The sequence below is a fragment of the Lactuca saligna genome, chromosome 5 (genome assembly GCF_052625555.1).
Source record: "Lactuca saligna cultivar CGN05327 chromosome 5, ASM5262555v1, whole genome shotgun sequence".
Classification (NCBI taxonomy): domain Eukaryota; kingdom Viridiplantae; phylum Streptophyta; class Magnoliopsida; order Asterales; family Asteraceae; genus Lactuca; species Lactuca saligna.
In genome coordinates this window covers 260,671,430-260,684,844 of record NC_136421.1, presented here as the reverse complement: position 1 = coordinate 260,684,844, position 13,415 = coordinate 260,671,430, and the positions used below count along the sequence as shown (strand labels likewise).

Genomic DNA, 13,415 nt, shown 5'->3' with positions numbered 1-13,415 from the left:
GCGGCCTTAGCCACACCTTAACCGCACTGAAGGGGCGGTGTTTAGCTGCCACGGTGGCAAAACTGCAGTCTGGAACCACACCACTCCCTTCGATCTAAAGCCTTTATTGGGCTCTAAGGAAACTTGGGGGGGGGAAAGCAAAAAGGATAAGCCTTATCCAAGACTCCTTGATCACCTATATAAACCCTTCCATAGCCTTAGAAACATCGGCCATCACATCCTCTCAAAGGAATTCCAAAAATTCCATCGTTTCCCCTCTCTCTTCAATAGCCTCCAACTTCTAGGGTTTAGGTGTGAACCATTAGAAGCATGAAATTTCTGGTGCTTGCTTATTAAAGCTAGGTCAAGAAATAATCATTGTTTATTTACTATAATAAAAAAGGTATGTAATTTCTATAACCTTTTGATAATTTCAAAAATAACAATGTGCTTTAGGGTTTCTTGAATTCAAATTGTTGTTTGCAAATCTTAGTGAGAACATAGATCCTTAGGGTGTATGCAAACTTACGGAGAGGGGGTTATGAGTTAAAATAGGACTCATTTATGATTTATATGTAAGGTTGGAATGATTTTAATAAATTTATGAACTATATGTAATTATGTAAAAACAACGAAATATATAAATTTTACTTTATATATTACTAGTTGTGAGACTCATGTATTACATGAGTTAATTTAAGAAAAAAAAGTTAAATATAAATATATTTGAGTACTTTCAATTTTTAAGAAAATAAGAAAAATAATGAATTATTATAATGAAAATGTCTTTTATGTTTTAAATTTAAATAAATAAACAAAAGAAAGTAATAAGCTTTAATTTTTAGTTTTTGAAATTTTGAAATTAAAAAATAAGTTGATTAATAAAATTGATATTCATTTATTATTATATTTATTGTAATTATTATATTAAAATATTATGTAGAATTTAATAAAATAGAAAAACTCTTAAAATAATATGTGGAAAAAAAATTAGTTCAAAATAACCACAAAATAATATTTGAAAAATTAAATGAGAGTTTGACAAAAAAAATCTTAATTTATTAAAATAGATTTGATAATTTTTATAATCTTTGTAATTTGAATTTGTTCTTGTTAGAAAGATAAAATTATAATTTCTCTTTCAACAGATCTTTGAATAGTTCAGGCCTGGCGTCTTAATCATTCAGCATGCACTGAATGATTCAGTTTCTACTAAAAAAAACCCCAAATAACTCTGATCTCTTAATTTGTCTACTTCATCACAATTCACAAAATAGCTCAAAGCTTAAACTTGATACATTAATGATACAAACTTTTAATCACATTGAGAGGAAAAGAGGGATTCATACACTCTTTTTATGACTTGCCATTAATCCTTTCTACAACTGTGATAAGCCCCTGAGTCCCAAGCTTACCGTCCCCATTAGCAACCATGCCGGAAAATAATTGCTTAGACAAAGCAGCGCCGGGCAAAACCACCACCTTATCACCCTCCTCCTCCACAACATCTAAACCCATCCCTAAATCTTTCACCATGTACTCAGCAAATCCACCAGGCCTAAAGTCTCTTCCGATCATCCTTTCCCCAAATAAATCCATCGCTATAGACCCTGCAGCTCCTCCCCTCACCGCCTCCAACCACCGTCTCTTCTCCAGCCCTGCCGCCTCAGCAAACACCAGTCCTTCACTCAACCCCAACAAACTCCCACCCACTGTGATCTGATTAGCAATCTTACAGCTCTGTCCACACCCAGCAACACCCACGTAAGTCGGTTTCCCCATTAAATTAAACAAAGGAGATAGCCACTTCACAACGCCTTCATCTCCGGCAGCTAGTATAGCCAATTTCCCTTCTCTAGCGCCAATATCACCACCGGATACCGGAGCATCGACGGACCAGCAATTCTTCTCGCGAGCAGCATCAAAAATCTGTTTAGCAAGATTTGGGTGGCTGCTAGTGTGATCGATTATGACACTGCCCGGGTTTAAAGAAGATAGAATTGAATCAGGATTCTCTAAGACAATTTGTCGAACATCTGATGGGTGGCCCAGCATTGTGAATACCACATCGCTTGCTTTGGCGACTTCCGATGGGGAGTCAACGAGATGGGCGCCTTGCGATTGGAGTGATAGGGTTTTGGAAGGGGTTCGAGCGTAGATGTTGAGCACGTAGCCGGCGGATAGAAGCCGGGAGGCCATTGCAGCGCCCATTACTCCTGTGCCTATCCATCCGATTCGGGTTTGTGATGGGGTTATCGGTGTTGGGTAGGGACTGTTCATCGTGGAGAAGGAAAATGGTCCGCCGGAGATACAGAATAAACGGTGTTTGGTCGATAAAAGTGTTTGGTTTTTTGTCGTTACTCGTTAACATAGAGAAAATTACATAAATGGTCTGTATGGTTTTTCAAATTTACAAGTTCTTTCCCTAACTTTTTATATTATGATCTTTCTAGTTTTTATTTCTTGGATGGTTAGTCTCTAATGTATATAAAATTACTTATATATAATTTTTAATTTCTTTTACATCTTGTTTTTAATTTTTTTAAAGGGAGATATCCAGAAAAATTATAGTATTTTACCATAATTTATGAAAAAGTTTCAAACTAAAATTTATTTATGAAAAAACATGAATAATCGGTAAAAATGACGATTTGATCGATTTTTTTTGTTTATCAGTTTCATTAGTTACACGGTTCCATTAAAATTTTATTATTTTACCATAATTTGTGAATAAGTTTCAAACTAAAATTTAGTGATGATTTGATTGCTGACCTAGACGCCTAATTAACGAAAAAAACAAACACTTTTATTGATTGATATATGTTTTACCAGTTTTCATTGTTGACTTGGACGTCTAGCCATTAAATGAACTGATAAGATAGATGATGTGGGTTATATAATGATACGTTTACTGTAAAATTTGATATTCATCTCATAAATCATTTATGATTATGTAAGGACATCAATGAAACCGGTAAAATATGTGTTTCTGGTTAAGGTCAACCCTAGAGGGAGGGCAAACTGGGCAACCACACTAGGCCTCGCCAAATCTCGTGGCCCCTGCAAATTACAATTAATACATGTATAGTTTTTCTATATAAAATATAATCTACATATGAATAAGGAAATGTACTTGGAGTTGAGATGGTTGAGGCCCCGACACAACAATCTTAAGAGCTGGTATGCCCCATGTTCAAATCTTGGTATTTTCTTTATAATCGAGATTTGGTATTTTTGTTTATAATCTAGTTTTGTAATAGTTTTTTAAGAAGTCCTTCTCCGAAAGCGACTTTTCAGTTTTTAAGAAACAATTGAATCAACTGAATCGCCTTCCTAATGCGAGTTTTGATTTCGAGAGTGATTTTTTTTATTTTTTTAGAAGAAACCAAAATACCTTCCCAAAGATACTTCACTTATAATTTTAGGGTCTTTGTCGATTAATACCTTGTGTTTTGGGGCGAGATCAAGATTCCTTGGTTTGTTTCAATGAGTTCACGCTTCCCAATGTTCCAAGGTGACTGTATATAAACCTCAAATCGGTGCCTTCAGTCTTCCATGGTTCATTTCAGGAAGTTCAAATGTATTGATTATTTATTCTGGGTTTGCTTGATTTATAATATTCCTTGACCTAAACCAACACTTGTATGCATTGCGCTACTGTGTCCCTTTGAAATCAGCATCGACATCAGCACTCGTTGTTTGTTTTTTTTTTCTCGTTTTTTTCCCTTGTTGTTCTTCAATTTTTTTTTTTTTTTTGTATGTGATATTTATAATCTGAAATACCTTCATTGATTTCTAAAATTATGTTGATTGTTGAAATCTGAGACTTGATTTCTAGTTAATTTCTAAAAGATGTTGTAATGCTGAAATATGTTGTTCATTTGTTAAATATATGTTGCTGATTTGTGATGATTTGTGCTGTTATGTGCTCATTTGTACTGATTTTTGTTGTTTATATGTAGATTTTTGTTTTTATGTGCTGATTTTTGTTGTTTATGCGTTAATTTTTGTTGATATGTGCTGATTTATATTGTTATGTGTTGATTTGTACTATTGTGTGTTGATTTGTGTTGTTATATGCTAATTTGTTATTGAAATTATCCTAGACATGTCACAAAAGAAGACTAGGATTAGTTGGAAGGTAGAAGGTATTGAAAGAGCTTTTCTGGAAGCATGTTTGCAAGAAATTTTGGTTAATGGTCGTGTCATATCCCCAAACCGAATTAGCGGAAACATTCAGGGGTGGAAGACGTCATGTGCAGTATCATAACAATGCGACATAGTAAATCAAGCAACAACATCCATTACATTAAATAGTAATAGTTAATATATGTGTGTTCTCTGTACAGTTTGAAATGACACCAAAATATATAATCAAAATAGTGACGAGTCTCGAATCCACTCCATCTTCTCAAAAGCTATATGGGTGTACCTGACTTACTGGTTTCCTGAGTATACAAGTTATTTGAAAAGTGAGCGTCAACATAGAAATGTTGGTGAGTTCATAAGTATTTTAGTGTTGAATGTTTATATAGCAAAATTGTTTAGGTTTGAATAAAGAAAATGTTTGTTTACTTTCCTAAAAAATCCTATATTTTATACTTAATGAAAATGTGGTCTTCTACCAAGACCCGAAGGTTTGTATGTTTGTTTTCATGTAAAAATGTAGTGTTGAGATTTGGTACTTGAAATAGTATAGAAAGTATGGTTGTACTTTTATTATCTGTATAAAAGTATATTTACCATATAGTTACTATCTTATACAAAGATAGTAAGCATTCACCCAGTGGTACTACCACTGTAAAAAGTAGTGGAGAAATGGAAACTCGTAGTCGTATTTAATGTATCATACACTACCAAAAGTCTTATTACCTTAAAACCGATTTGGTTAATTTAGGTTAAAAATGTGATGAGATTATAACCATGCTTGATCGACCTAGTATAAGACACGACGTTCATCGGACGTCGAAAATAGTATGACATTTGTTCACCCATGGACTTGTAGGTTCCACTGTAGCTAGCAGCGAGGTGTGGGATGGTCAATCCCATATATCTATACACAAACTCACGTTTTCCCTCCAGGAGACTCTGGTTACAAAACGTGACATACCAAGTGTATCGTTGTGCCATGAAGTAGTATTTCACATTTTCGTTATCATGTACATGGATAGTGTGTGTATGTCCCTTCTGTTTTCTTGTATAAGTTCCTTTTGTAAATGAAATGTTCGTTTTGTATATGTAATGTTCCTTTTGTAAATGTAATGTTCATTTTGTTAATGAAATGTTCCTTTTGTATATGTAATGTTCCTTTTGTAAATGAAATGTTCCTTTTGTATATGTAATGTTCCTTTTGTATATGCAATGTGTATAGTGTTACTCCTTGTACTTGTATATGTATGACTTCTAAACTATACCCATTATAGTTTACTAGTATGTCTACTGTATAACTGGCTTGTTAAGAGGACTCAATTGTTAACCATAAACAATCATGTTATGTAATAGTTAGAGAAAAAGGCTTAATGTTCATATGAGTATTTTATATGTATAATAATAAGTTAATCGACAATCGGACTAGCGAATACTACCCTAAGCCCAAAACCAAATAAGGAACATGAGTCAAGGTCATTAACACTAGTCCTAAGTCCATTAAAGTATACTTATACATGAATATTTATATGAACATGATTTTGAAAGCAAAAGAGTTTATAAGTAAATTGGTAAAACGGTTTGATATGAAATTTAACAGTGTTTGGAAGCAGTAAAAGTCATTTTTGTTTGTATGAAATCAAATGTATGAACAACACAATTTTGTTGTGTTTCGACTTGTATCCCCTCTCCCCCTAAAAGCATTTAAAAGGTTGATTGTAGGGGTATGAACTCACCTGTAGTGAGTGTATCGAATGAAAGATCGAAATAGGATGCTAAGTATGCTAAGTGAAACCTTGAGCACAAACGAATCCTATTAAGCATATAATGGCACATATATGAATATAATTAGTGTATATAACAACTAATCATGTAAGGGAACAACCTTAGGTACTAGTAAACACTTAAAATGAAGTGTTGCAATCACATGGATTGATTGAATGGGGTTTACGGCCACACAAGGATAAGTTCACGGCCAAGGAGTGTTCACGGCTACATAAAGATGTGTTTACGACCATAGCATAGTTTACGACCAAGAACACATGAAGGGTTCACGGCCCAAACTTGTTTCTATGAAGGGTTTGTGGTCCTATCTTGGGTTTAGGAAGAGTTTACGGCCACATGAAGGGTTCATGGCCACATGAAGATCTTATGAAGGGTTCACGACCACATGAAGGGTTCACGGTCGTGAACTCTTGAAGATTATATAAATGTGTTTGATTCAAGGCTGGAAATCCAGTGATTTTAATGGATAACAACTATATGAAAGAGATACTTACTTAGTGGAAGTCTTGAAGGTGTTCACGGTCCAAGAATAAGTGTGTGTTCTTGGTGTAATGATGAAGATTTGAAGATCTAAACCAATAGTGTTGAATTTATGGATGAAATGAAAGATCTTCTCATGAATAAGAAAGATATCAAGTAAAAATGAAAGAAACACTTACAATTTTGGGGATAAATGAGAGTGTTCTTGATGATACTTGAGAGAGTCTTGAGTGTTCTTGACTTGAAAATGAGAAAAATGAGGAAATAATGAAGGAAAATCATATATATGGGGAGGGGTTCACGGCCAACATGGGTTTACGGTCGTAAACCCTAGTTTGCGGCCGTGAACTCCTTTTGATGGATTTTCCGACTGATTTCAACTCAACGAACTTAAGTTAACACATCCTAACACACCATCCTTGAATGCACTAGACTTAGAACACTCAAACGGACCCTCAACAATGTCAAAAGATAGCGTAAATGAGTCTGACTTTTGATTGAATTTTATTGGCTTTACAAGATAGAAATTTCGGGTTGTCACAGGTCGGGAATAGGGTAGTTTGAAAGCACTCTCTTGGAGGATTGTAGCTGAAAAATTAACAATAGAACATCATTTTTTTTGTCAACCAAAAGCAAATGAAGAAATGCTACAATAAGTTAAAGTCAAAGTTTTCAGCTTGGTTGAAGTTAAAAAAACAAAACCGAGAATGTTTATAATCCTATAACCAACACCTTTAACCTGTCAGAAGAAGAATGGCAACTAGAAATGAAGGTATTTTGCATTTTTTATAATAATTTTTTTATTAGGCTTTAATAATCTAATATAATAATTGTCAAGCAGTCGAACAAACATGTTGAATGTTTGAGAAAATCGCCACTACCCTTCCCCGACCTTTGTATACAATTGTTTGAAGACGCGACTGCGACACACATTCATAGTTAGGGACCAACTTCTACCCTTCCCCGTCCTACTCAAGAGTCAAACCACTATAGTTTGCATGACTTTGATGACATCGATTCAATAAGAAACTGTAGGTCTCAATGACGAGTCGTCCGCTCAATCAAAAAAACAAAAGACTATAGATACGACATGATTGCTTGAAATCAGGGAAGATTATGGAATGTTTCGCTAAGTAGATGTTTTAAATGTTTTGATGTTTTTTTTTGGTTAACTAGATGTTTGGTTTGAACTATATGGTTTTTTTGGATTACTTGATGTTTGGTTTGAACTAGATGGTTTTTTTAGATTATATGACATGAATGACTTGATGTTTTGGATGAATTTTTATGTTATATGTTGTTAATATAATTGTTATGTATTTTCGAAATAACAGATTGCTTATGGATTCGGCTGGGTTAACTTAGTTGACTTGGTGGGTTTGACCAGTTGACTTTGACCAATTTTGACCTTAACGATATTTTTGGTATTTTGGAAATTCTAATTGGTTTGGTCATTTGGTTGGAATAGGAGGCAGTCGGAGCTGAGATTCGGAGTCAGGACATTATCAGTTTCTGTTCAGTTTGCGGTGTGAGTTTTCCTCACTGTACTTATGGGTCGAAGGCACCAAGTCCATCCCATTGGTTTGATAACCTAGTATTTATTGATATGTTGAGTATGGAATAAATATGCATGCTAGTTTTGATATGCTAGCCTGGTAGATCGGTAGGAGTACATGTGATGCTGTCTGTATGACTATCTGTATATGTTAGCATCTATTATATGTCGACCTATTGTGTGGGTTAGGTTGAGGTTGTACTACTCCGTACGGTAGCCAAAAAACCCTGGAGCAATCCAGATATAAGTTGAGAGTCGGATAGGACATGACAGACTCATACTAAGGGCTCATGAGCATTCCAGATATGAGTTGAGGGCTGAGTAGGGCATGCCAGACTCGTACTGAGGGCTTGGTGGTATTCAGTTCGAGGATTGATCTGGTTGGGGAGCAAGCCAAATATAAGTTGTGGGCCCCGAGGGCAAGCCAGACTTATGTTGTAGGCTAAGGGGTAATTCAGTCTTTTAGTTGTGGACCCATTTAATGTTGTTATTGTATATGTGTTATTTGGTTATGTGTTGGTACTTTGGGGGATCTCACTAAGCTTTGGTCTTATAGTTTTAGGTTATATTTCATGTAACACCCCGAGTTCAGAAGTGCAAGTTCAGGGTGCTTGGTGTAATTAAGGAGGATCGACTCGGCGAGTCCATGGATAGACTCGGCGAGTCGAGTCGCGATTTTGGTTGCGTGTTAAGTGACCAACTCGGCGAGTCGGTAGCTGGACTCGGTGAGTTGGTGATGAAGGGAGAAAAACCCTAATCCGGGGTTTGTGCCATATATAAAGCACATTATAGCGACCCTCAGCCTCTTTACCTTCCCTTTTAGTTCCAGAAAACCCTAATTCGTGAGGAAACCCCATTGTTGAGTGAATTAGAGCTTGGAGAAGGATCTTTGGTATTTGAAGCTTGAAGGTTTGGAGGCTTGTATCAGGAAGCTTGGGGAGATCAGGAATCTACAGTTGGTTGGGCTCATTTCAGGGGTAAGGAACCATTTCCTTAAGCTATTTCTTCATGGATTCATGTATGGTGATTGATATGAGATCTAATTCGAGATAGAAGCTTGGATATGAGGATGCTACTTCAGATCTAAGATTGTGATGGTCCTATATGTCATAAAGTTCCTGTATAAGAGTTATTGGTGAAGCCTTTTTGTCCTTAGCCTTAGCCCTAGAGTGTTTTGAGCTTATATCTCCTTGGTTTCACGTAAAGTTTGCAACTTTATGTGAGGGCTAGGATGTAAAAGAGTGGATCTATAGATTTGAGTCCCTGCATGGCTTGAAAAGCCTCTGTATGGAATGAGAACTAAAGAGACTCGGCGAGTTCCATGGGTGAACTCGGAGAGTTGGATGAAGGTGTGCATGAACTCGACGAGTTGGAAGAACAAATCGGCAAGTCTGTTGAATATTGCCTTGGACTCAGCGAGTCTGTTCTTGGACTCGGCGAGTCTGGCCGTGGAGTCCTAACCTTTTTCTGGTTGACCGGTGAATCGGTGAGTCAAGGGATGACTCTCGGTGAGTTGAACGAGAAGGGACTCAGAATTTTGGGACTTGGCGAGTCGATGGGGCGACTCGGCGAGTAGGGTCACACAGGAAGGTTGACTTTGACTGACGACTTTAACTTTGACCAAGAGTTGACCAGTGGACTTCCAAGGGTATTTTGGTAATTATTGGTATTTATTGAGTTCAGTCATTTGGTATTGATCAGTGGTGGAGTTTGTGTTGGAGGTTGGAGCAGCGTGATCTTATCTCTTCAGTCAGCAGTTGCGAGGTGAGTTATCCTCACTATATCGACAGGGTCTAAGGCACCAAGGCCGGCCCTTTATCGGATGGAAATCCGGGTAGTTGTTATGTTATTGCTTTGCTATATGTTTGCATCCTGGTAGTTATGATGGTATATGTTAGATACCTAGTTAAGGTCGGAATCCTGGTATATAGGATGATGTTATGTTAGTGACCGGTTAGGTCAGTATCCTGGTTAAAGTGTGCTATATATGTGATCTGCTAGATCGGTTGATTAGTGAGGAATTGCTATATGATTATATGTCTATGTGCACATGGTTGACTGGGGTTGGGTTGAGGCGGATCCTGCTTTGTGCTGTAGGCCAACATACCCAGGGCGGACCGGATATCCCGAAGGCCCAGCAAGCGATCCGAATAGGTTGTAGGCCCCACGAGGGGGGACCAGACGTAACGAGGCTCGGAGAGTGGACCAGACCAACTGAAGGCCCGGTGCGGGCGAACCAGTCATACTGTAGACTCAGAGAGTGGTCCATGTGGGTTGAAGGCCCGATGCAGGCAGACCAACCACACTGCAGACTCGATGTATATGGCTAGACTCGGAGGGTGGACCAGGTGAACTGAAGGCCCGGTGTGGCAGACCAGTCACACAGTAGACCCGAAGTGCATAGCTGTTCTTTTTATGATATGTTATATTATGTGTATGGCATATGTGGTTGGTATTTTAGGGGTAACTCACTAAGCTTTCGGGATTACAGTTTTCAGTGTATTGTTTTAGGTACTTCAGGAGATCGTGGCAAGGCGAAGGCGTAATCATACCGCTCCTCGTGCTTTATGTGTTTATGATGTGGTTATGGGAAATACTCTGATAATAAATGAATTGAAAACCTTTTTGTAATAAATTAACGAATATGGGTTGTTTTTGAAAAGTTTAAATTGGTTGGAAATTTTGGATGTTACATTTCAGGTACTTCAAACGATTGCGGGAAGGCGAATGCGTGATTGTACACATCCTCGTGTTTTAACTTGTGATTTTGGGAAACTCTGATATTGAACATGTTTTGAAAACTATATTGTAAACAATTTATGATTTTGGATTGGTTTAAAAAGTTTAAATTTTTCATAGTTTTTATGGATGTTACAAGATAACAAAATGTATATATGAGCCTTCAGTCTGACTGGACCGCCTCACAAGGCCTACAACCTATCTGGACCGCTCTCCAGGCCTTCAGCCTGACTGGACAACCTCGCATGCCTTCAGTCTATCCAGACCATCCCAGGTATCATAGCCTTCATAGCTCAAAATACCCAAAATGCATTTAAGTCAAAATTTCGATCAAAGATCAAAAGTCAAAATTAATGGGTTGCGTACGCCCTGCATACTCCCCTCTACACCCAATGTAGAGGGTACCTTCACAAACGATGGGTTCAAATCCTGGTACACGCAGCGTACCTCCAGGTACGCCCAAACTACCAGAGTTGAATCTAAATTTTCCATTAAGCTCTTATTTTGTTGAGACAAAGTACTAAACTTCAGATCCACATAAGGGACGTATTAATGGATAAAGTCTTCAACTTTACCCATTTGCATTCATACAAGAGGGTAAAAACTCAAACCCGTGGTCCAAAAATTATCCAAAGTCCCACAACTCTTGCATGGCTTAAAGATAATGCCAAAGCTCTCATTTTTATGGATCTATGAGCTCAAAACTATAGATAACTACATATCAAGGACCTAGAGTAGCTCATACTCCACTGGATCAAACTATGGGACCAAAAATATACACAAACTTTAAACTAGCAAGATCTGAGCAACTAACTCATCAAGATTCGAACTTTGTAGCTCTAAATGATGCTTGAAGGTGAGATGCTTCTGGGTCTAAGTGGTCTTGAGCTTCCAAGGTGGTTCTTCAATCTTCTCCTTGTTTTAATGACACCAAAAAGCACACTTTCAAGCTCAAAATGTACACACAATAGATTAAGATTTGCTATGGATAGAATGAGGGGTGGAGGCTGATGAGGGAAGGAGTCTTGGGGAGTTAATGATGCTTAAATTGTGCTCAAACGCTAAAGATTAGGTTTTGGATTTTTGTCATGCACGTACACCCAGCATACCAAAGTGTACACTCATCATATACACAAGGTGGTGCATTTCTCCTTAATGAGTCATAGGACCAATCTTGCAACAAAATTCATATTCAGGGTCAACAGTGTAAATTACCTGAATAATTGAATGTTACAAACCGGGTAAGTAATGAAACTGGTAAACTAGGAAATGGGACAAATCTTCGTTTTTACGGGTAATTCACATAAAAAAAAAATTTAGTTTTGGACTTTTTCGTAAGTTAGTGTAAAATATTAGAACTTTTTTTGGAGATTTTCATTTACTTAACAATCAAGAAATTTGGATGGAGAGAGAGAGAGAGAGAGAGAGAGAGATAGAGTGTGTGTGTGTGTGAGGGTAAGGAGGGTAATGATGGTGATCGTCCTTTTCAGTTGGAGGTGGTGCTAACCAAAGGAGGAAGAAAACAGGAAGGATAATATATGAATATTGATTGGATTTTGGGGTGATGGTGATGGTGGGCTCTTTTATTTTTATAACTTAATATTAAATGAAAGAGAAAAAATGAAAAAAAAATGAAAATAATATATTAGTATTTAACTTGTTGAAAATGATTATATCCAAGGGTTTAAGCTTTTTACTAAGAAATACAAACCACATGCATCATTCTTGCAATTTTGTCTTTATTTATTTATTTATTTTTTATTTTTTTGACTTTTAGATCTTATTTAACCAATTTTGTCTTTATTTATTTATTTATTTTTTATTTTTTTGACTTTTAGATCTTATTTAACCAAATACCTATTGACAATGCACCTATTGTTAATGTTTTGAAGGACCTAGCGAGTCTTCAATAACTTAGCTTAGAATAGAAGTGTACAAAATAGATTTAGAAAATACCATTAAACTCGATTGAAAAAAGACTAATCAAATCTGGTTCGAAAAAACTGAAGTGTTCCGAAATTAACTAGACCATTTTTATGCATCTCCAACTTAGAATATCATATCATGTATTTTACTTCACTCCCCGGCACCTCCTCCTTCATGGTGGTTCCTTCTTCCGACGGCCCTCCTCCAACTCACGGTGGCGTCCCCTTCCTTGGCCGCCAATACAACTAAGAACTCAACAATGGACGATAAAATGTATCAGGTATTGCTCAGGTCAAATGTTCAAGTCCCGATGTGGGCATAAATGTAGTTTAGGAGTAGATTAAATTTTTCGTTAAAAAATAAGTATTTTACTTGTAAGATATTTCATATTTGGTTTGATGTTAGTGATTTTAATTTGTTTGTTGGTGGTCGTTGGCTCCGTGTCAAAAAATTCATGGTTGATTTATTGCTCCACATTAATTCATTGTACTGGATGCATTTGAAATTGTCGTTTATACGTATTTTTCATGAACTACATATTTTAGTACGTTGAACATGTTTTACTAGTGTAACGTATGCTATATGGTTTAAGATAAGCCATGCCTGTGTACTTGACTACTTGTTTGGTTGTTGACACTCACTCACACATGGGGAGTTTGTAAAACCTAATATTGTAGATCAATTAATTGGTTTTTCTCTTTTCTTTTTCACATGATGACTTAACACCTACATGGTTGCTTTTTTTTTTTTTTTTTCACATAACGCTCTCCGTTGCTGTTGCTATAATGTAGAATTAAATGATTTA

General features: G+C 36.6%; 1 protein-coding gene across 1 annotated transcript; it reads right to left on the bottom strand.

Moving 5' to 3' along the window:
* Positions 1-1,214: 1,214 nt before the first annotated feature.
* Positions 1,215-2,323, bottom strand: LOC145047558 (putative 3-hydroxyisobutyrate dehydrogenase-like 3, mitochondrial). Its single transcript, XM_078995853.1, has one exon. The coding sequence runs from the start codon at positions 2,257-2,259 to the stop codon at positions 1,336-1,338; it is 924 nt and encodes a 307-aa protein (XP_078851979.1). The 5' UTR covers positions 2,260-2,323; the 3' UTR covers positions 1,215-1,335.
* Between the last annotated feature and the right edge of the window lie 11,092 nt (positions 2,324-13,415).